Source organism: Euwallacea similis, chromosome 29 (genome assembly GCF_039881205.1).
Source record: "Euwallacea similis isolate ESF13 chromosome 29, ESF131.1, whole genome shotgun sequence".
Classification (NCBI taxonomy): domain Eukaryota; kingdom Metazoa; phylum Arthropoda; class Insecta; order Coleoptera; family Curculionidae; genus Euwallacea; species Euwallacea similis.
In genome coordinates this window covers 194,408-220,331 of record NC_089637.1, presented here as the reverse complement: position 1 = coordinate 220,331, position 25,924 = coordinate 194,408, and the positions used below count along the sequence as shown (strand labels likewise).

Below are 25,924 nucleotides of genomic sequence, written 5' to 3'. Positions count from 1 at the left end.
TTAGGTTAGTTCAGGTTAGTTCAGACCCTAATACGAAGATTTCAAAATGGCAGCTTCGGTTACCTTCTCAGCAGATAAATCCCGATATGTCCGATCAACCTTCTTAGAAAACTTTCAAAAATTGGTCTAAACGTACAATCGTGGAACTAATTAAGAAAAGCTGATATTTTAGCAGTAGCTGATACGTACTTAAGGTTTAAAAGTTATAAGTGCTTCGTCACGAAAATGGTTCCTGCTATTCGATCTTCATTGAATAAGCGGTTTAAACGAGCCGAATAACTTTTTTATTGCTGAGAAAGGTTGAATATCAATATAATTTTAGCAATATTTTATCTGGAATTGCACCATATATCCTCATTTCGAACTATTTTACACGATATTTTGTGTAACGCTACTGTGTGTTTATTCCCTTCTTATCCAAGTCAATCTACGTATTGCCATGGCCATCACTCGAAGGAGCAAAAAATCAAGAAATTTCGAATTTGCTCGTAAAATCGCGTTATTTTATTATTTATTATCGAATTCTCTTTGGTAGTGTTTCTCTTCAAATTGAATAAGCAGATTCCGAAATTCTTATGTCAACAGACTTGCCTGGTAGCAAAAATAATACATCACCTGATTTGATAACATATTTAGATTAGTAACATTCGATCGGGTAATCTAAAATTTTACCTGCTCTTTCTGGTGATATCTTGAATTATTAAAGATAAGATAATTACGCGAATTGTTGGAAAATAAATGTCATTATTTGCGCTGCAATTTCCTTTGTTGTTTATGTACATTAGTACGAATCTTCTTCTAAGAATCTGCAAAAGTAAGTAACATTCATACATGTCTTCTCCTCAAAACGTACACTTTTTAGACATCATCACAGATATGTACTCGTATGTCACAACGTTCTATTGGCATCATGGACCTTTAATAAAATATGTTTTTAACTATTTCGATTTCCGTATAGCTCGATGAAAGTAAAAAACAAAGAAAATATTAATTTTAGATTTTCTTTTTCAGATATAATATTATATATTATAAGAGAAAAGATATTGCCATCTATCAACCAGAACATGGAAAACGTTACAAAGCCTTTCTTAGGCGCAATACAGAAGTCTGTATGTATACACTCAATCCTTTTTTTATGAATATTATTATATTAACCTAATCAAATTTGAATAATTTTTTTTCAGTTTTTCAAAAAAGACTTCAAAAAATATAGAAAATGGTTTCTATATGGTGAAATTATCGGAATTCTCATGATTCTGACAATAACTTGGTCCTTTAGCATGAATAGATCACTTGTTTCTGATTTAGAAAGCCTAAGAACATCTCTTTGGGCCAATCTATTTATTATAACAGTCCATATGGACCTAACATGGCTGCTAGCAATCTATAAAGTGGTATGTATGATTTATAATAAAGCAAATAACAAAAAATGACCGAATTCGGGCGAGGTAACCGTTATGTAACTGTTGCGCCATTGTTTAACTCTAGAATGCTACCCGGGGCACGCTTGTACTCCACAAAGAAAAAAAATTCTTTTTATTATATTTTTTATATTTTTCTTTTTATTATTTTTTGCTAGCTGATAACACCGATTAGTTCTTCACAGTAGTTTCATATCACCGGTATCCCATCTTGATGCGAGCTTCGTTGGTTCGCTGTTTAAAGTAATTGTAATTTTCTTTTGGGGTACACTTGTTCCCCAGAGTACTCTTTGTGTACTAGAAAATATGGATAGCGTTCTAGAATTAAAATTCGCCAAAAAAATTCTCTGCCAAAATCATGTACACAACTTTGTTACTTCAACTTTACATAAAAAAAACTCAATAAAACCTCGCGATAAAAAGTTTAGTGTATGTTTAACTTTCCGGTTTGTAAAACAGAGGATGTTCTTTCACGGTAAGTCGTATCGTATGTGGCGCCCTTAACAATTACGTGACTAAATTCTCCGAATGGTGCCATTGCCTTTACACATAATAAAATAATTTGATATTAATTATTATGTCTGCAGTAAGACAAAAAAAATTGAAATATGTTTCCTCTTTTAATTAAAATTTGCAACAAATTTTAAGAGTTACGATAATATTTTTTGTAATTAAAATTTCTTATAATATTTAGAACCCTTCTAGCTGGAGTGAAATCTATTTCTTCCTCGCCGGTGTTTTCATCTTAAACATGGGATATGCAGGAATTGAAATTTACATGAGTAAATGGACATTTATTCCTGTTTCACTATTAGTGCTGTTAAGTGTCACATTGATGTGTGCACTGTTAACTCTGTGTGGACGTTATATTGAAAATTGTTTTAAAAATGTAAGTATCTGTCTCAATGTGTAAGCTTCCTCGAATTAATATAAGTAATTAAATTTAGGAATTTACTGAGAAGCTGCTTAAATGTAGATGTGCCAAGTGGATAACCACATTCATACGATTAATTAAAGGGCTCTCTGTAGGAGTTATTACGGTGCTAATTATATTTCAAACAACACTGGTCTTCTGCGAACCTTATGATGAAGAGGGGCACCGAGGGCTACTAAGTGTATTCTTATACGTGGTACCTCTTGGATTAGTTACCCAGTGCGACACCAATGATCTAAGGAAGGTAAGAATATTATGCAAGAAAGTTTGCTCTACCTAATATCTCGATTTACTTGAATTTTTATTGATACGAGTATAATGTGTACTTTAGTATTGTCTTCTTTTCAGTACACTTTTTTTAACCAAATGCCATTTATTGCCATTTACTTACACTAAACTAAATTTTTGAAGATTCACAAACTAAATTGTATTCTAATTTCAGAAAAAAATCATATGCATGAATGCGGTTCTGTCCACCTGTTGCATTGTATTTCTACTATTAGAAGTAGCAAATAAAATGTTTTTAAAAGGATGGAGTAATGAAACAATTACTCTACTTTGCCTTTCAATCGTGCTGATCGTGTTTATTTACACACCTACAGTGTGTCTTCACATAAAGAAGTTACTGGCAAACAGACAGACATGGAACGAGTAAGTATCTTTAATTATTTTTTTAATATTATTTATCTTTTTTATGTTTTATAATTTTTATTTAATAAATACAACGTTGTTAGCTAGGGAATTTTAAAACATTCTCACTTCATCTCCAATTTTCACACGATATCCAGGTATAGTTCAAGTTGTCACAATAATGAAAATTTCGCAACAATTTTTTAAACCAATCAGAAACGTATAGATAAAAATTGTTCAATAAATTGTGAACAAAATTCCTGAATAATACCCTCTGTGTCTTGCGCCTTTGTTAATATTTTTTACCATTTTATTAATATCAGCTAAACCATATTCTATTAAGTATTCGGTAATTCGTATCTTTGAAAATCGCTAAAACGCTAAGCATATTACAAATAATGATTTAACCGCGTTTTCAAGTAGCATTCATAAATCTTACTTGAGAAATTCTTATGGGTGTTCAAGAGACATCCATAAGAGTTTCGGAAAAAAATTCGAACTTAATATAACTACGCAAACTGTTAATAAAAATTGCCCATTAATGTTGCTTGACCTACCTATAACATACATTTAAAAATGTATGAAACATAATTAAGTATGTTTTATAAGTACTTAATATTAAATATTAACTACATATTTCAATGAAAATAAGCAATTATCTTTTCTTATTTCAGAGATATAGACAATCGTTCCGACTGTGAATCGGTTTAGATGGTACGGACTATTCTTAAGGAATTTAGGTTATAAATTTGTTTTACATAATTTTACCCTTTAAAATAGTAATTTCCTAAAGACATATTACTATACAGGGTGTTCCGGAATGATGGTCAAATCTTTTAACATGGTATTCTATCAGCCATTTTAAGGGGGGATCTTTGTATGAAATTTTTCAATTTGGGTCCTTCTTGTAAAGATATTCGAGTTTCAAAATGGCGGAAAATAATCGTTTTTCTCTTTTTTCTTAAAAATGGTAACACTTATAAATTTCAATTTTGGTACACATTATCAGCTACTTCAACTCTATTTTTTGGTAGTGTTTGTTCTGTGATTCACGTTTCTATAGGGTTGGAATCAGCAACTCCTAATTTTATTTCTTTCAGAACTTTTTTCTGCAATAGCCGATTTCGATCAAACTTTTTTTTAAATAGTACACATAATTTTAAAACTTTTTTTACTCTTATCATTTTTGCATCAAATTAACAGTTGGCGTAAAAAAAATAAAAATCGTTTTTCTTACCCTATTAGGCATTTTTTCGTCACTGATTTTCGACACTGACTACTGATGAATGCAGCAGACGATTGTTATGTAGAGATTGTTGGTGTTGTCAACAAAATCGTCCAAATTGCGCCTCTCTTATTTTTCTGAAGTTTGGGTCTAAGAGATGAAACCGATATTTAACTAACCAGGAATTAAGAGCAAAAATTGAGAAATAAATAATTTAATCGATTATTAGCAATATGAACAAATTGAAATCACTGTATCTAATCCCCCAGATAATAATGAAATTTACATCAAATGTTCAAAATAGTCACCGGCACATTTTTGGCATAAGTAGAGAAGATGCCTAATAGGGTAAGAAAAACGATTTTTATTTTTTTTACACCAACTGTTGGTTATATGCAAAAATGATAAGAGTAAAAAAAGTTTTAAAATTATGTGTAATATTAAAAAAAAAAGTGTTATCGAAATCGGCTATTGCAGAAAAAATTCTGAAAGAAATAAAATTAGGAGTTGCTGATTCCAGCCCTATAGAAACGTGAATCACAAAACAAACACTACCAAAAAATAGAGTTGAACTAGCTGATAATGTGTACCAAAATTGAAATTTCTAAGTGTTACCATTTTTAAGAAAAAAGAGAAAAACGATTATTATCCGCCATTTTGAAACTCGAATATCTCGACAGGAAGGACTCAAATTGAAAAATTTCATACGAAGATCCCCCTCTAAAATGGCTGGTAGAATACCATGTTAAAAGATTTGACCATCATTCCGGAACATCCTGTATATCACCATGGTTGTAAACTAGATTATTATTATGACTCTATCGTGAAGTCTAATTTATGAAACATGCAGTATTGAGGGATCTGAAACGTAAAGGGTGATTTCACTACCGCGGTGTATAGATGATTTTTCCACTACTAAACAGGTACATTTTATAAATTTATCTAAATTATACATAAATTAAATCCAAAACACACAAAAGACGAAATAACAAATTTCATTTCCAATCGTTTAACACATTCACTAATGGTGTAACTAGTAGTGGAAAGAGATTATTAGTGAGGAAAAATCATTATTGTGGCAACGAGCCCTCATTTTAGAAAATCTTAGTTTTAGACAGAGGCGTAGTAACAGGGCTAGTGAAATTACACACGTATAACATCCATTCGGAGTAACTCGATGAAGCACCCTTTCCCCTTTCAAATTCAAAACGTTTGTTCCATCTTTAAAACTGAATTCACTTTGACTCTCCGCACTATGAAATAAAAACTTATATCATATTTAACTATAAAGTATTATAATTAATATTTATCCATATTCATCCAATATCTCGTAATGGTGGTTATATAATATATATACTTATTTATCGTTATTTGTTTAACCGCATTTATTATTATTATATTTATTGTTATAATTATTATATATTTTATATGCATGCAATATTTATGTCCAAAAAGTTTTCATCATCAACAATATTGACATATTTTTACAATTCCTCTAAATTTTCTTGTTCTATTCTCAATTCTTAGTAATTCTTATACTATTCTATAGAAATCTTGCATGTGTCAAATATTTATTCTATTATATATATTCTATATATCTATATATATATATATATATATCTATATATCTATATATTATATCTATATACATTATATTATTGGGACATATTATTGGAATGCGGGAAGTTGGGTGAACAAAGTTAATTACAGGAAAATTATTTGCATTCCTAGATACATTTACTAATAATTGAAAAAAGGTGACAATTACGGAAACAATACAAAATGGTAAAAAATTTTCGAAATTGAACAGGGTCCTAAAACTTTAAAAACCCGTTAGCTAGTAGAATGCGATAAAAAAGTAAGAGGTGGTAAAATTGGTTTTGACTGAACAAAAAGTTACCACACTGTTGATTTTAATAATATGTATATTGCGAATCCTTTTCATGTATAAAAAGGTTCAAAACCAGATGTCTCAAAAACTAGAAAAACTGCGAAATAGAAAATGAACTAATTTTCTCACAAGAAACTAGGGTTTTCGTTGTTTACATTCTATTTAAATGAGCTTTTATTGAATTTTTCACGAAATTTATAGTTGTTTTTCTAAAAAATTACTCGATAAGTTTTAAATTACCATAATACCAATCACAATATCAATAATACACCATTGAATATGGTTTTGAAAAACTTTTAATTTGAGGTGTCACTTGACCCATGCTTCAATTTTAAAAAATCGGCCATTTTGTGTTAGCCATGACGTAAGCAACATAAAAAAAAAACAAATGTCAAAAGATAATATTTTTAGTCTTATTTAATGCTGCTTTTAAATTTTGAAAAAATAATAATTTGTTAAAAAGTTAAAAGGGGAAGAGGATTACAATTTAGAGTCACATGGTAATTCTTTACATTTAATACATACTTATGTAATATCATTAGTAAATCTTTTAATTATATATGTATATTCATAAATAATGTGTTTTTGTACATAATCCCTTAATATGCAATTAAATACAGTTGCAATGTAAATAAATTTGTTGGGCGAATTTCAGAATGGTAATTCTGGATCATTGTCCCATAATATGGTCTCATAATGGCTTCTCTTTACAGGACTATTTTCCTGGAGGCTGCTCAGATTATAACGGTAATGCCACCGATAGACTTTTTTTTTGTAGAGGAGGAAACCTTCATAGGCACCCGGTCTGTTGTTTAAGCGACCGAGTAATGTGGAATTCGTCCCTGTAGGCAATGTCTACCCACTAAAACCTCCTCTCTTTGCTATGCGTCCGTCTGATATCCACCGTTAGGTATTCCTTCAGATGTCCACCGACAGACTTACCAATAGAGGAAAGAATGGAGATGCACAGCAACGGTACAGAGGCAAAGAAGATAGCAAGGGAATCGTTATTCCAGAAATGGCGAAAGAGGTGGGAAGCATACAAGGGCTTCGCAAGTTACCTCATAGGGGACGTTGGGAGGTGGACCTGTAGGGGCTTTATGGAGTGATGAACTACTACGTCACGCAGGCGATTAGTGGACACGCAATCTTCGGAACGTACCTTTGCAGGATTGAAAGGGCGAGAGACGATCTGTGTTGGTTTTGCGACAGCGTGAACAGCCCCGAACACACCATTTTTGTATGCTCGAGATTTGAGACGTGAGAGAAAACGAGTGGAATTAACGTGCAGAATCTAACTGACAAAACACGATATTACGAAGATCCTGTTGAAAAACGAAGGCTGCTGGACATCGGTGGCGGCAATGCTAGAAGATATCATAAGAGTCAAAGCAGACGAGGAAAGCAGAAGAGGAAGCGTACCAGTTGATAGTCAGTGAGTAGCGCTAATGCCACTGATGCAAATGAGGAAGACAGACCATCAACTTGGAGCATCGACACTGGGAGGGACACATTCCACTCCAAAAATGTACACAGGAAAGTAGATTCATAAGAAGAACAAATAGCTTGAAAAATGGACTATACAGCCTTCTCTCGAAACAATGCTTCGGAGGCTCCGAGAAGGATTGGAAAGGGGGAAGAGAAGAAAGGAGTTTAGCCAATCGGTTATATTGTAGAAATAACTAACCCCACGCTATGCGGGCAATTTAGATCTCCCGGTGCCAAGCCCGTATTTCTGTTAGCAAATACTGTAATCCTCTACAGAAAAAAATCAATGGGCCTTTGTCTCATTAATTATTAAAAAAAATCTTCACATAACGCTACTGCATGAAACTGATGTATGGATTAAAGTGACGCAAATCGTTAAAAAAATAACGATATAATTAAAGGTTAGTTCAGATTAGTAGTTAAAGGTTAAAGAGACTATAACAGTCAAGTCTATTTTACTCATCACTCAAAGTGTTTGTTAAGTGTAATATTTCAGATGGATGTTCTTACTTCAACTGTTGATTAAGTTTTAACTTTACTTTTAACAAAATTTTAAAAGTTTCGAAATTTCCATTTCTTCATCTGTCAGTTAGTTGTTAACCGACAATTGTTCTCCTCTATTGCAAAATCGATTCTTAAACCGGATTTAAAAACTGGACGTTGGATTTGTCGGGGGTACCACCTTCAAACATCAGCGCCATATTCATGGCACAGTTTGCCAGCCCAATTTTGTTCTTGAAGTTGATTTTGGTGTTGTGTTTGGCTATTCAAGCGCGAGGCGTTGAAATCCTCGGGGATTACCCCGAAGAGTAAATCTGTCTTTTTTTGCTAAAAAAATCTGTACTGCTCTTAGGACTCTGAAGCTTCGCAGATGAATAACCAAACGTAGCCACAAAAATATAACCTATCATTTCATGTTTGATATTTCGTTAAAATACAAAATATCCTGTGAAGTCAACGATCTATATTTTATTGAACGACACCATGCTATGGTTTTGCTACGAGCGTCAGCTTTTAAAGAAGAAGTTGGTTTGTGTTCGGCAGCGGTTCAACGGCAACTTTACATTCGATGGTGTATACAGGGTGTTTCCTAAATACGGTCCGTAACTTCAGGACACAGTTTCTTATGATATTTAAATAAAAACGGTTCCTATAAACACGTGGCCAAAAACGCTTAGATTCCCAGATATAGGATACTGAAATTTTGAAAAATACATTATTATTTTGATTAGTCAATGCTACGTTCTTAAAGTTTTGCAATTATTGTACGTTGGTAAAGAGCTGTATTTCTAGTATAAAGTCAATTTTTATCTGCCGCCAGTGGAGTAGTTAGGCGTGAGTCAGTCGAGTTTTCGTGGTACAATGCAGAACGCCAATAGATGTTTTAAACATTTTTATTATTTTTTGACTCTTCTAGCATTTTACAATAAAAAAAGCCTGTTGACTTTTTTGCTTAGTACTAAACAATTAGGTCTGGACCAGGTGGACGCTTACTGGAAAATACTGGCTACATCGAACGAGAAAACAAGAATGCAGAAGACAAAGGCGCTGATTAAGTCTCAGACCTGGACATCGGAAAGTCCGCCTTCAAACGTAGAGTAAAGCAAATACAAAGTACGGGTGGGGTAAATGCAAGACCTGATGTGGAACAGAAGCCAGGGCAGGTCAGTTAAAAAGAGGAAACGGGCGGAAATTGATAAGAAATTGGGAAACATGGTAAGAGAGGATGATCTACTGGATACAGGAACAAATTTAAGATGCTTCTTCAAACTGTAAGCAGAGATGTAAGAACGATCTCTGAGTATATGGCGAAAAGCAGAATCATAAAAAAGAAAATAAAGGATGTGCCGTAAAAAATCGCGAGCACGCTAAGTCTGCTATATACAGATGAAATGTAGCAGATGCTGGGGAATTTAGGATCTGTACGTAAGTGTTCAGCAAGTAGCGATATACAGGAAGAGGGACAAATGGAATATAGGAAAAGGAATTGAGTTTCAAAAATTCATTGCCACAGTGGATGACCTACGCTCAAAGAAAATTGACCAGGTCGGAGGTATGAAGTGGGGAAAAGTCGACTACAAGAAAAGCTACGCGGTACAGGGAGATATATTGAGCGAGCAAGACATAAAGAACACCGTAATCTGCATAGATGTAAAAATGAAGCAAACAGTAAACTAATGACAGAACTGTTTATGAAAAGGACTCGAGCGGAGCCAGTGATAGCGGGAAAGGCCTTTTGTCCAGGAAGGCTCTCGATTATCGTTACTAGCGAGACGCTTTTCAACGATGAAAGAATGCACGAGTCTGTAAATAGCAGGGAGCTGTTCTTGATTGGAGTAAACGGGAAAAATGAAGGAAGGAAAGCAGTAGATGATTTAATAAAAGCCATGAAAAAGGTAAGAAATTACGCAAAAGACAAGGGATTAAAGGAGTTAAACTGGGAGACTATGGCGATGGCCATATGGCAAATGACACGGAAAATCGGGAAGTTCGTCTTCAAAGAACACCGAATAAAAATAAATACATACGGACTGAAGGCAAACGATCGCAGCAAAAGCGCGAAGACACAAGAAAACGAGCAAGGCGATGAAGCTTTTTGGAGAAGCAACGCGGCAGTCAACGGAGCGGAAAGGTCAGACAAAAGGAATAAAAGAAAACCGAACTTTTTACTAATAAAACCAAAAAATGACACGGTATTCAAACATCATGAGAAAACTAAAAGATAACATCAACTGAAAACGACATGAGGGTGATGGTGGGGGTAGGTGGCATCAAGCAAACAAAAGAGGGCTATGTCAAAATAAAGATTAATGGAGACAACGGGGAGCAAAAGAAACTCATGGAAGAGGTGGAAAAGCTTACCAAAGGGACAGAGGAGACGAAAATGGTTAGTTCAGGATAGTCAATGCATTCCTAATTAAAGATCTAGAGGAATCGACCGAAACAGAAGAGATCATGAACGGACTAAAAGAGGCAGGGGTCAAAACCTATCACTTAAACATTAACGCATCGACTGACTCGAGAGAACGTCCGTCGAAATTCTCCTAGCTTGAACAGCAGCTGCCATCTACCGGCCAATGCCCCAACCAAAAGCAATTGCAGGGCAACGGCGCAACTCGCGGTGCGCCCTGGAATCTCTCAGCGCGGCAACCGCAATTCAAACTTTCCGTCCGAATTTCGCAATCAGTGTTGTTTCATATGCGGATGGTGGTTCGGTTCGGGACGCCCGTCAACTGCTCGGTATCGCACGTAGTGTCACATGCGCTGATTATTTAAATTAGCCCGAACGACAACATGTTATATTAATGTTAAACAACAATTAACTCGATTTTTATAATGTGTATCCGCGCCACCCCAGGATATTTTAAGCCATCGTTAACGGCGAAGGTGAGTACCAAAGGGCCCTAATTTACTGTCCAAAGTATCGGTTTTTGTACTTGAAGCGCTACAATCGGCAAAGTCCCTTTCTAGTCCATGAGGCGCTAAGTCCAAAGCAAGCAATATTGTAATTTACAGTTTCGCACAAATATATTAGCGCCGCAAAGTTTTAGGCCCCGAACAAATTGCCAAGAATATTAGCGAACGGAACCGGCTTTTGTATTGTGAATAACAATTTTTCCTAGCGCTAATTGACTAATAAGTTGATCAATAAAGGAATAATCAGCTACCTTAGGCTGAAATTAGCGACGTGAAAAACAACTCTGGAAACCTCGGTGATTAAGTGATAAACCAATTCCATTCAGCTTACATACTAAGCACATACTTTGGGTATGTGCTAAATCGAGTGGTGAAGCAGAGACTCATTTTGTCATCAAGTCAGATTAAGATTTCATGTTAAATGAGCCCATGATAATGAAAGTGCTTTATTCCTTCATCAAGCTAATTTGCACCTGTTCGACATTGAAATCTTCACTATGATTGGGTAAGTTTTGAAAACATTGTTTGGATTATCATTATCCGCTAATGTTGATCATCTATCATACCATATTGTCTCCCATAGACCAATTATGATTGACAAATTATTTCCTCTTATCAGAGCTTCTAAGTCTATGCAATGTTAGAAAATGTGGCTATTCTAAGCCCGATTAGCGATACCACCACGTATTGTTTTTCTAGGTCAGTTATTTAATGAAATATCTAAACTTACGATCTGTTTGTCAGAGCTGAACAATTTAAATTAGTATTGTGGCTGCTATTTTTCTGCGACGATTTCAAAAATACGAAAAACGTCCCAGTTTTTGTATTTATGTTGGATTGTTTGTAGTTAAGCACATAATCTACACGGTATTTTAACTTAAAATAATAAGACGTATGAGAATTTTACGGGAAGTATTGAGCTTAATGTTATTCTTGGACTTGATGCTCTATAGAAAATAGGTAAAACGTCCTTCGTTTTCTGTACTGGCGAATTCGGTACTATCGTGTGCTGTGACGAGAAAAATTGATTTCGTCCTCACTGGCGATAGAGTGATGTCAAATCCAAGCAAATGTTAGATAATTGGATAAATAGAAACTGTTAATTAACTGCTATCGCGATATTAAATTGTTGCCACTTAATAGTTCATTACACATATGTAAAGCGTCAATGATGTAACAACAATGCACGAATAAATTTCGCTATATTCTAAAATTTCTGTGTACACTTATTTATTTTATTTCGATGTTTTCGCGAACTTTTAAATGTTTCGTCCTTTTATACCTGCTCTTACTAATCACTAGAAATGGCGCAACTCCCTTCCTTTGGCGAAACGAACGTCGCACTGAATTTATAACATTTTATAACTTAAATTAGCACATTTCTTGCATCTGTAAAAGTAACGATAATACGGGGCATTAGGGTGGAATGCTAGCCAGTGCTTCTGAACATCATTATTTGCAGGTAAAAAGACTGCGAGAATAACTAAAGTTTCTAGAAACTGACGCTTTTTTAACATGAAGTCAGGCACTTAACCGTTGAAGAATGCTTCACGCTATGAGGTTTTAATTAACTTAATAACGAGTCGAAGAGACATGTCTGTGAACTAGCAGGGAAAATAGCAGTTTAAGCCAAGGGAAGATGTCGGGAAATTACCATAGAAATCTTAGTGGAAATCACTGGGGATCCAAAACGTCTTCTCTAAGGTGCCAATTGAAAAAACGAGAGTTTTCATCACAAAATTCCACCGTATTGGCAAGAAGCTAACAGAACGGAATAGCATTCTTCCCTTGGCTGCCAGGTGGTAGCAGTTTATGTCCGAAGTTCTACTTTTGGCACGTGAGGCACCACCAAATTCCTGAAAAATGCTTATCAATTTCCATTTTGATGTGACCTATATTACTGAAATAGAACTAACATTCCTGAAATTCTTAAAAATTGCTAAATAAGAATCTATGTCGCAAAAAAATTACCGTTTCGTTCTAAAAATTATAAACATTTAACACTTTCCAAAAAGTCTGACAAAATATTTACCTTTTTAATCAATAAATATTAACAAATTGACAATAATAAAGTAGCACATTAAACGTCAATGCACCTAAGTGCCGGAAACACAGGAGGATTCGTGTTACGTTCAAGTTTAACAGTGCATTTGAAAAGAAATCTATGAGTGAAAAATAGAGATGACAACTCTTTGTTATTAAACGAAATCTCTATTTTTTGACCAGGACCGATAAAGCTTGATAACCTGAATCAAATCTGCCCCTCATTGGTTTAAATCTTCTCTCTTCTCAGATTCGTCACTAGAGTTCTTTGACACCCCGATCCATCGCTATAGTATTAACTTGAACTATTATGCTGAAGACAGCAGCGCTATGAACAGTTTTTTATCGGGTTCCAGTGCTAATGCTATATGTGCATATATTTCGACATTTCCAGGATGGGCCAAAGTAAATAAAATTAGTTAATTAGGGCCCAGTACATCTTCAAGGGTTTACCACATTTATACAAAACATGTGGAATATTCCTTGCTATCATCTTGCTTACTGGCCAGCCGGAATTCATAATGTGTTAGTAAAATTCTATGTAATGTATGCATTTCTTATGGGTCAGCAAATTAGGAGTAGCTGGTATTCCATGAAATTCTACAAAATATTAATAAATACCATGGATTTTTACAGAAGACTTCCCTGAAATGCTACAGTTTTCTATGAAATATTTTATGTGTGCAAGATGTCCATTTCTTCGTTTTAACTATGGATTTTGCTTCGAAATTTTGTGTTTTAGCTATTAGCCATGGAATAGGCAACTATTTTTCAGTGGACAGCAATTGATCAATGTTTTTAAACAAATTTCCATTTACTATCCGAAAAGACCACGAATGCCATGTTTTAAAACATAACATGTGTTATTATTCACATTCTGAGGAAAATGCTATGTTCTAATATGGAAAACTGAAAAAATAATGCACATGCCGTGTTTTTGCAGAGCATATCTTTATATATAAAATAGGTAGACCCATTTGTTCAGCTATAGAAATAGAACCAGCTTAGTTATTATATAAAATTTTGAGTTAATTTTCAGAAAAAAATATTAGTTATTGAGTTTTGAAATGTCGTAACCCTTTAGCTCTAGGCGTTGTTTGACACACTTCTGGTAACTTTAGTAGCAACATAATTTCCATAGAAACGGGGAAGTCAGAGCAGAGTATTGCTTAATTTCTCTATGTCCGCGAATATTATCTTGCTAACAAAGTTGCCAGAAGTTTGAAAAATCCGGCCTAAGGACTACCTGATTAGTGTACTGGCAGCTTCATCTAGATGGTTTTTTATCCCCGGTCAATTTGCCAGTATGTTGATTTATTGGCTCTTTGAGTAGTATTCACCCTAAATGGACATTAAATATCTTATAAACTTTAGGAGGTGTATAAAGATAAGGGTTGCGACCGTTTTCAAACTCTAGCATTGTGTTTTTCACCAACAACTAAACATTTCCGGACCTACATTTCTAGGAACGTTGGTTCGCATTCTTGTACGTAAAATTTTCTCTATACAACTCTTTAAAAATCATTTGGGAACACTCTGTACTTATCTGATGAGGTTAGTACGAGGATTAGTGCCATCTATAAAGAATAATAGAGAAGAAATTATGTAATTTGTTTATGCTCTTATTCCATTTTACTTTATATTTTTAATTGTATCAGCTTGAAACTTGTTTGAAGCTAATGGTTGTTGGATTTTTCCCTTTTAAGAAGAATTCGCTTTGGTGGATCCTAGATTGGGCTAAGTACTTCAAACTCTACAGGGTCTTGCAATAGTGCGTCAGGCTTCCTTAGCTTCTACAACAATAAAGTTAACAATTTTTTTCTTCTGCAGGATTATACAACATATAAAGGCGTATTTACATAAATTATTTTATAATGTACAGGGTGACCCCAAAAAGTGCCACGATATACAAGTTCGTTATTTTAAATGGAACCCCCCAATTTTTTGTCCTTTTTGGATTTCTCATTACATTTTAAGGTTAGTTTATGTAAGGTGTTCTATCTTTAAAATTTACCTTTTCCGAATTATTTAGAAACATTTGAAAAATTTGACAGCTGTTTCCGTGGAAATCAGTATTGTGCGCTAACCGGTGCGAATTTCGGAATTTATTTTCTGGGATTTAAAGAGGACCTGATAAGCTACGTTTTGACGTATTTTAATAATAAAAAAAAAGAAATCCTCCACAACCACTGAAATAGGCCTTCAAAGTTGCATGACTTCAAACCTCAATAACTTGATTGTTTCAAATGGAATGCCTCAGTTTTTTCAACGACATTGTGTTCAGAATCCAAAAATCTACAACTTTTGTTAGCATTGTCCTATCCTTAAACCCAACCATTTCTGAATTCCCGAAAATTTCTTCTTTTTGGCTTCTAAATGTTTTTATAGTCATGAAAAATATAAAAATTCCAACAGGATGCAACATTTGGAAACAATAAAAAAATTATTTTTACACAGAAACAACATTTGCTCTACTTGATTCTATCAACTTTTTAAATTAAAAAATCAAAAAATAATTACTATTACTAATGACTACTGCTAACTAATTTTAAATTCACATTACATTAATTTAACTTAACAATTTTAGCTTAAAAGATATTCAAAATGTCTTCTGCCTTGCTTGACATTTGTTGATTCTAGCATGGAAGGATCTCTTCAAGTTTTGGAGTATTGCAGGTGTAATTGTGGCAAAGGCATGGATAATTCTTTGACGCATGTTGTCTTGTGTTGTCGTAGGTTCCATGTAAACACGTTCTTTAATATACCCCCATAAGAAATAATCAAGTTTTGTCAAATCGGGGGATCTTGGAGGCCATGCAACTGGCCCACCCCTATCAATTCATCGATTTTCGAACGTATTATCTTACAAGGTTCTAACTTGTGTTGAAAAATGTGGAAGAGAGCCATCGTGTTGAAGCCAAATATTCTGTGCCTGAGTATTTAAGGGTAAATTTCCAAGCAACATGGGCAAAATATCTGTTAAAAATTCCAAGTACTTTTGGCTGTTAAGATGACCGTCAAGAAAATAAGGGCCTACCACATAATGTCAAAGAATTCCTCCCCAAACATTTATTGACCAACGATGTTGGTAATCAACTTGCCGCATTACTCTCGGATTCTCCACAGAATAAAAATGGAAGTTATGCTTATTGATATAACCATTATTGTGAAACGTAGCTTCATCCGAAAATAAAACGTTCATAAAAAATCCAGGATTTTCCCGTAAACGCAATTGTGCCCAGGTACAAAAATCGATCCTGCGCAGAAAGCCATTTTCATTCAGAGCCTGATGTAACTGAATGTGATATGCATGGAAATAACGTTTTTTTAATATTCTCTGTACTGACCTCTCACTTATTCCAACTTCTGTTACCTGTGCCTGGCTAATATTTGAATGTTCAGTCACATTCAGTAACACTGCTAATTCATTCGTCTCACTGCTGACAGTTTTTATTATTTCCTGTTTTTCATAGTTGACACTTCCAGTTTGCAGAAATCGCTCAGGTAATCTACTAAAGCTGATGGCTTCCGGATGGCGTCTCTCAGGAAACCTAGCAGCATAAGTTCTACTGACCAGAAAACAATTTTTCTCACTCTCCCAAAATAAAAATCATATCAATCAACTCTTCCTTTGAAAAATTCATTAATCTGAACAAGAATATCCGCAAATTTTGAAAGCAAATACAAATAAAAATCTGAAAATTTCGAAACTATTTATTGTCTTATCTCTATGACAACCGTAAACTGCAAATTGTTATAAGCGTACTTTATCAGCTAGACAAGATCTTAGAAGTTATGACTATCAAAACATTTACAAGCCAAAAAGGGTCAATTTTCGGGAACTCAGAAATGGTTGGGTTTAAGGATAGGGCAATGCTAACAAAAGTTGTAGATTTTTGCATTCTGAACACAATGCCGTTGAGAAAACTGAGGCAGTCAATTTGAAAAAATAAAGTTATTGAGGTTTGAAGTCATGCAACTTCGAAGGCCTATTCCGGTGATCGTGGAGGATTTTTTTTTAAATTAAAACACGTCAAAACGTAGCTTCTTAGGTCCTCTTTAAGCTCCAGAAAATAAATTTCGAAATTTACACTGGTTAGCGCACAATACTGATTTCTACGGAAGCAGCTGTCAAATTTTTCAAATTTTTCTAAATAATCCGGAAAAGGTAAATTTTAAAGATAGAACACCTTACATAAACTAACCTTAAAATGTAATGAGAAATCCGAAAATGGCAAAAAATTGAGGGGTTCCATTTAAAATAACGAACTTGTATATCGTGGCACCTTTTGGGGCCACCCTGTACATTACAAAATAATTTATTTAAGTACGCCTTTGTATATTGTGTAATCCTGGAGAAGAAAAAAATTGTTAACTTTATTATTGTAGAAGCTAAGGAAGCCTGACGCACTAATGCAGGACCCTGTATATTCCCCTGCTTTTCCTTCAAAATTTGTCGGATTTATAAACTTCTTTGTTTCGGTTATTTGCTAAGGTTCTTATCACGTTGTTTCCTTGTTGGCCCTGTTCACGTACAAGAAGTGCACGCTGTACTTAACAAAGCGAATATGACATGCTTTACACCAATTTATCAAAAAGCTCGATTTAGCATGACTTCCCCTAACCTCGGTCTAAATATAATCTTTCTCACGAGTAAAACGTATCATCAAATATTTTTGTTTTTATACACCTACAATTTTATGATTAATTTATGTCGTAGAAAATGCCAAAAATTCGCAGGTTTTGATTTACATTAAGCAGATGTATTCAAATTTATTTGTCTACCGAATAATTTTATAGGTAATGTGTGTGAGGTTTTCTGATTTATTCAACATGCATTTTTCATAAAACTACGTGGAGAAGAAAACCTATAATTCTTTAAGCATACGCTTTCTGACTTAAAGTTTATTACAACTGTATTATTGCGTGATTCAAGCAATAAGTTACACACCTGCACGAATGCCAATCACAGAAGATATTCATTTAATTGACGATTATCTTTTTATAATCCATAATAATAACTAATTAGAAAATATAATGGTCTGCATTTAATTAATATTTAGATCACATGCTATCTTTGACGATTCGATATTAATGTGTGTGCATAGAAATTAAAAAATGTGCACTGTAACAAGATTCAACCATGACTATTTACGTGAAAATTTTAATTGTATGATTTATAGTTTGTTATTATAATTTCCGAAATAGGCCATAATTAAAATACACAAAAATGGATGCTCAAAGGGCATTGGGACAAATAAAATGGACCGGGAATTGAGTCATGACAACAACATTGGTAATGTTTTATTATTAATGATGTATTGTAATCAACGATAATTAGCTATGGCCTTCAGGTACTTAAAAAAATATATGTATATGTTTTCTTTAATATGAACAATTTTATACGAGGTCCGGCTCTGGGAGCTGACATAATCCGTATATGGGAAATTACAAGTTTAATGTATTTATAAAGTTTGTATTTTTGTTTTGTGGAAAAAATCTGATATTGTCAAATATTTTCAACCTGATATGGCTTCCGGTTAAATCGGAAACTGACTCTTACTTCTTGTTTAAAAATGGAACATAGCAGTATTTCTAGTGAAAATGGGTTTTGTGTCGAAAAAAAACATAAGTTTCATATAACATAGTGCCGATTCTTAACTGTTCTTGATTTATTTCGATTTTTATTTTTTCGAAACTTGTAGAGTTTCACTAAAGCTCAATTATGTACCAAACTGTTTGACATAAATTGATGGAGTAAGTTTTAAATTACTGAAAAATTAATACGTTTGTACGAATAATTAAAGAATTAAGGAAAATATTTGGAAAAGTTTTTGAAAAAAAGTATTGAAATTTAGAATTTTTAAATTCAAAAAAGTATTTTTTTTCAAATAACACGTTACATTTATGTTTGCATCATTCGAGTGATAGGAAAAAAACGAGCAAATACGACATACATCATAAGTAATAAAAATCAATACTTTTTGAGTAAATCGAAAAAAACTATAAACTACTTTATGTTGCGCAGATAACAGATACATCAGCGCATCATTATATGACCTATACGTAACTCGCAATTCAAACAAAATTGAATATTTTAAAATTTAGTAAGTAAAGTCGATAGAGACAAAACTTTTGAGTCTTTATGATTTGCGATAGATTATTTTGCAAAGTACCTGTTTTGTTAATCCTAATAATGGATGCAATAATAAATGGACGTCTTTATGTATGGCACAAACGACGATGAGATCGTCTAACTACCGGTACAACATTGAGTTTTAATGGCTTTATTGATACTGATGATAGATTACAATGGGATTGCTCTTAAACTAAAATTAGTGTTGCCCCCGTTGCGATATATTGGTCAGTAATAACTAAAAAGGGGGTAAAGGGACAACTTTTGATGGAATCAAGTAGATAAGATCGTGGCGTCCTCTAATCGACTATTACTAAAAGTATAATAGAAATTTTCCACATATTACATTATTTTTATTGCATAGGTGTAGTGAAAATGTTTAATTGACTAAATCGTAGATCGTAAGTAATATGTATAATCAGGTGCTTTATATCATAAAATAGAAGCAATTTTGTGCATTTAGAACTCATACTTAACATGAATATGATAAAACATATATAACGTTAATATTTACAGTAATTCAAATAGGTTTGAATTAACTTATTAAAAGTCCAAACGTTGTTTTGTCCGGAAAAATAATCCGATAAGTATGTATATATAGTAGATAGTATATATATATATATATATATATATATATATATATATATATAATAGCATATAATGTTTATGCATATTACTGGATCAACAAATAGTGAAGGCTACGATACAAAAGGGAAGTAAGTGGCACAATTATCATGAGGGGATGATGCCCATTATACGTACATACATTCATACCTATCATATGGGTTTCTATAGGATTACCTGCAAGCTTGCCTACGGGTCTGTAATTTTCTTATCTAGGCGACACGGTTACATGTTGCTTTTAAAATGTAGATTTAATATTCACAGGTAATGTTTCCCAAGGATGTTGTCATTTATATTAAAATGCGAAATTACATCTAAATAAAGCATCCTCTTAATAGAGAAATCATTGCATCATACGCTGCTTTTATTGATTTAAACTTGTGAAATCCATAAGATATGAATAATTTCTGTTTAGCGCATTTTACTGTTGAGATTGTTATGAACTTCAAAAGATTAATCTTGGAAAACCGTCGACAAACAACGTAGGATTGACCAAAAGAACATGATGATTACAACAGATTGGACAAAATCAATAGAAATTCAGACAATGCTACAATAAGGAAATTTCACGTTCTTTATTATGGAAAGGGAGCATGCTTAGAACTGTCGCTTTATGAGAGGAACTAACTACCAATCCTCTAACAAACTAAATTTTCATGAATTTCCTCGCATGCATGCTTCAACCAGAAAATCATTAACTGCTATATTAACACTCAAAATTTGCATTAACTCGTAGTTTCCCAATTTGGATTCATAAACTGCCAATAAGGATGCATCTCAAGAACCACCTCAAACTAAACCGCTCTTATTGTACAAGTGCTTTGCGTTGCATTAGTGCTCCTGATGGGGGTTTTAACACCACTGCACATAGTTTCAAGAGCAGCAGTGCTCCCGCATAGCCGATAATTTCATCTACTTCGAAGATTGTTTGGCATACTTACCTTACAACTTGCCATCGAGTTCGTATATAGCTAAGACCATTTGAATCAAAACATTTAGTAAGCAAACTCGATCTTAAGTCTTTGAGGAGGTGTCAATGATTTAAGTTTCATCTTATGTTAATTGGCAAAAATCTTGTGCGACTCATCTTACCTCCCTGAGACTTCTCACTAAACCTAATTACATCATAAATTAACCGAACTCACCCTGGTTTTAGGTTTTGTGACAAGGGAAAATCGAAAGAGGCTCCATCAATCTCACATGCGCGCTGCTCTAAATCAGATACGGATTCATATATTCAATGAGGCCTGTCTGAGGACTCTGGAAATGAATTTTCTGGCAAACTGTTAATTTAGGACCCGTCGTGGTTGATGAAATCGAGCCTTTAGCTTATTAGACGTTTTCTGCAATTTCCCAACACTATTTTTAGTTTGGCACTAGTTGTCACAAATTTTATTAACTCATAAAACAGGCCTCGAATATAATTTTACTGGATTTATATGCGTCACTTGATCCGAAAATAAAATCAGAATATCAAAATCGCCGTAATTAAATTGTAAAATCGTTTTCTTTTGGAACTGTATCGTATCGCTAAGACTATCGTAAATCCGATACCAGCGATAGCTTCGTTGGCGATAGCACTTGAAGTTTTATATAGCTCTAATGATATCATAAAAAACTACCGCGGAAAAGCTCTATAAGCTGACGCCATTTCAGGCTTTACAGTTTGTTTTATAGCTCAAAGAAAAAAAACTAATAAACTTCAGGTGGGAGCTTCTCCGAATCTGGGGGTCTAGGAAATGTATCGATCTGAATGTCCTCGCTTATTTGATGCACTTTATTTTCCAGATTTATTAAGTTTATACAGAAGAGAAAGACAGAGTTGACTGAAAATCCCAATGTATTAAAAATATAGGTATCTATCGAAAATTCTCTTCAGTTTCTTATTTTTAAGCCAAAACAGGATTTTCGCATCTTAAATATCTATTACGAATTTATCGCTCGAATTTCATCCAATCAGGTAGTTCAGGTTTTAAAACCTCTCGTTGCCTTTGGCGTAAGTTAAAATTCCCAAAACTTAAGTTTCTGATCTTTTACGTGAATATTCAGAACTTTTTTCGAGAGTTCGGGAATACATTTTAAAATCGAATGGTCTACGTGCTTAGGTTGGTTTAGGTTAGAGCACATCGAAGTGTCCCACTCCAGAAGCGTTTGGACTACAGTTCTCTGAGTGTTCAGTTAAACAATGATGTACAAACAGAACGGATATCATGAGTTATTATCTCTGAAAATAGTGGAGCAATCTGAATAATATTTGGTAATTAAGGATAAAACAACTATCTCAAATAGGCGGCGATCTTGGCGGTGTTGCTAGGTGCTTGAGCCACATCATAAGGTACATAAATAATAAAGATTTTACAATAAATGTAGTCAACGATTGGAATGGAAGCGACGAAACTTTAGGCAAAATTCAAAATGAAATATCCCGTGAACCTCTATTTTTCTTTTCGTGCTTTTCGAAGCTTTGTTGACTGATGGTGTTGCTTGAAAATACATATAATACGGAATTAAATCTCTTTAGAGCAATATCTTCAAGCTTGAGCTGATCTGAGCGTTGAGATGGTCCAAACCAAGGCCAATTTTTCACAATAGATGGACTCGTTTAATATCGATATTTGGCCGAACTTGTGCTGAGGAGACCTAGTAATTATGTATTTCAATAGAGATTTATTAGCTGGACATCGAAATCGTCACATGAAAAAATTGCATCGAAACTATTACGCACATTTGTAAGACCACACCAGATATTTGATTGTATAGCAACTTATCTATTTTAAAATTGTATGACGCTTATACTATCCCTGAACATCAGCCTGAAAAGGATATTTCGTTTCAGATTAATGCATTTCTATAATTTCATACCTCTTTTAAACTTTTCAATTAGTGCTATATTTAGCACTTTTGTTATTGTAGTAAATGAAAATTGAAAACACTATTAGGTGCTTTAAAGAATCTTGCTTTAGACATAATATAGGTAAGACTCATTCTTTAGGGCCTTAATTTTAACTTACCTCGAATATATTATCTTTAACCTGATATCATTTGAGGTGGTACAAAAATTCAGAAAATGACTACTAACTCTTCTGCTATTAGGAACGCGAAAAAAAATTCCGAAATGGCCTAAATATACTCCCAACCTATCCATTTGATACATAATAAAGGAAATATATTTGTTTAACAATAGCGTAAAAATATAAATTTCAAAATACTGCAAGGTTTTGCTTAACAACCTGCTCACTCCAAATCTGTCCACTTTTCCCGAGATATTCGATTTTGAATTTTACCTAAACTTTAACCGGTTCTGTTTCTATTGTTCACAACTGCATTTTCGTGTGGGACTCTGAACTGAAATAACGAAAATCTAGGTCGAATTCAAAATCAAATTTCTCCTGAATCTCCAATATGATTTCTATGCTTCTTGTGTCAATCATGCGAATTTCCAAGATTTACATTTTTGCGCCATTGTTATGAAGACACACTTTCTTTAATGTTTGCTTTTTCTTAGGAATCTAATTTGAAAGAAGCTAAAAGTAATTTTTTTTAAATTTAGGTAACTTCTAAATCTCTTAGATTCCAACGCCAAAGAAAGACAATTTCATGATTTTCATCAGAAAACGTTCTAAATATAATATAAACAAAAACATTTCACCAGAGTAGGAGTATTTCCAAAATACACCATTACCTATGTTGATTAACGAAAACCTTATGTTATGAGTACTATTTGCTTTTATGAAGGCTGGCTCTGGATAGAAATTAGAGCAAGAATTTTCACTTACTTTAAAAACCCAAAATAATTTTTTTTTCGAAACATTAAATTTGGGAAATTTAGATAAAAATGGGTACTAAAAAAGAACAAATTGATTTCTTGAATAAAAAACAGATTTCGACACCATGATAAGAAAATAATGGAACTAGCTTTTGTACCATAGTTGAAACGATTATTCTGACTAAGTTATTTAAGTAAATAAGAAATTGTGTAGAAAAATTTAAGTATCTAAGTCCTACTTGGAAAGATTTGTAATTTTTATGTTGTTACCAGGTCCATAGATTATTAAATCTCCTATGTAGGTGTGGAAAGATAAAATTATTAACGTGGATTTAACTTTTAAATTCGGTTAATATCGAGAGACTCGTTGAAATGGAGACTGAGTAAACTAGCTTGTGAAAGTTAATGTTGAAGTTAATAGCATATTTGTCCTTAAGCCAAAATGCCATGAACTCGGTAAGTATCAAGATATTAACCCTATTCTACGCAATGCCGTTAGCATCCCTTAACGGAATTTAATAAGAACCGTTAACCCTCAATTTCTAAATTCTTCTCTTATCCTCTTAAACCCCATTGAGGCTGGGTGTGGTAATTTAATAACAAGACGAAAAGAAGAAATTCTCATGATCGATCCCATATTAAACGTACCGTCCGTATATATGGTTTTGAGCTCCCATGCATATCATTAAAATTACTATTACTTAATGAAAGCGACGTATCGCATATCCCACATTTATGCAGTTTTGAGTTTGAGCTTGTAAATTCCATAGATATATCTTGGAAGTTAGAATTTGATATTATGTTTGTGAGGAGTTTTGTGGATATCAAAAATGCGTCATGAACATGTTTCAAGAGAAACTGTGGGTTTGAGTTTATATGCAGTGAGATTGAGCCATGTTAAGCATCCAAAACATTCATCCATATACCTACTCTGAATACATAAAAATGCTTTTCCTCGAAACATTTCAAATTTACATAGATTTAACTTCATTTTATCAGGGGCCCGGTTCCTGAATCCTGGGAATAGAACGTTTTCACTAAATGATGTTAATGTAACATATAGCGTATTCGAAATCTTGGGATTTTATTTGTAAGAGAGGCTGCGTATCTGAAAAGAAACTAACTAAACCTAAAACTTCACCTTAAGAGTTATGCCATAATTCAGATATGGTTTTCCAAACAAATTATAAATTAATGTATTTAATTTTTCCTCTCCATCTACGAATCATTGAACAGGTAGGCTGCTACCATTATTAACGAACATTTAATCATCATTTACTTAAAAATAAATGATTAAAAATTGATCATTGAAAAGTTGTTTGAAAAATCATATCTCTCTTTATATATAACTTTTATTACGATGTTTTAAGTATATTAATTATTTTTGAAGTAATTAATCACTCCTTAATAATAAAATCACAAAACTTTAAATGCCATGCACTGCATTGTAATTATACAGGGGATTTCACTTAAAGTGACACAAGCAATTATCTCCGAAGCCAAATTTAAAATCAAAAATCGTTAGAAACGAATATTAAAAGGAGACATCCAACGCACATAAGCAAATTTTTTACTCAAGGTCATTTTAAGGACATTTCAAGGTCAACTTTGTTTTTTTTTAATGTAACACCCATTTTTTGGTAACTTTGTAAAGAGCTTAAAACATTTTTTACTATAAAACTTTTGTTAAAACTCCTCGTTTTCCAGATGTCAATAAAAATTCAAATGGCACATTCAAAATAAAACATGACTTAAATTACGAAAAAAAAATATTGGAAAATAAATATTCACAAATTTTAAAAGTTTACCTAAATTCATAGTAAGAATTATTTTTAAACAAATTCGTCCAACTTATTCAACACCTAAAAGCACATTGGATTATACGCATTTACTTCTTGACATACATACAATTGGGATTTTTAGACGCTGAATGTGTTTAGAGCCGATTCTTCAATGGTCTGTTAAAACTACATGTGAAGTAACTTGTGAAGACAAGGGTAGAACCATTAGTCAAAGTATCTCTGTTATTTTGGAAGTATTTTAAGTGGTTAGTTACACTCATTTCAACTATTAAGCTTAAGCTCTAGCATCAGTTTGCAAATCACTTTATCTAGCAGTTAGTTGTTAACTGATATCTGTCGTTCCCTAAATGGACATTGAAAATTCGGTTCTTAGACGAATACAATTGGCACATCTTCTGCTTTTATTAGATCTTTTTTTTGGTTCTGCAGACCTTGATCACTGTGCAATTATAACTTCTCATGTTACTGTGTCCTTAGGCTAATAATATAGCAAATGAATCAGAAATTGATTTCTCTTATTTCGCTAATATGATGATCATTATTTTAG

The 25,924-nt window shown here is 33.4% G+C and overlaps 2 protein-coding genes across 2 annotated transcripts in view; both read left to right on the top strand.

Annotated features, from left to right (window-relative positions):
- Positions 1 to 774: 774 nt before the first annotated feature.
- Positions 775 to 6,614, top strand: LOC136417594 (uncharacterized). The gene is made up of 7 exons (XM_066403353.1): positions 775 to 814; positions 1,012 to 1,109; positions 1,185 to 1,394; positions 2,116 to 2,310; positions 2,369 to 2,599; positions 2,798 to 3,006; positions 3,660 to 6,614. Exons 1-7 carry the CDS (start codon positions 775 to 777, stop codon positions 3,694 to 3,696), a joined length of 1,020 nt encoding a protein of 339 aa, XP_066259450.1. The 3' UTR covers positions 3,697 to 6,614.
- A 4,168-nt stretch (positions 6,615 to 10,782) lies between these two features.
- Positions 10,783 to 25,924, top strand: part of Pde8 (phosphodiesterase 8) — a 145,984-nt gene continuing 130,842 nt past the window's right edge. Inside the window, exon 1 of the mRNA XM_066403529.1 lies at positions 10,783 to 10,976. The gene's annotated coding sequence lies outside the window, so the exon portion shown is untranslated. The remainder of the gene's footprint in view (positions 10,977 to 25,924) is intronic.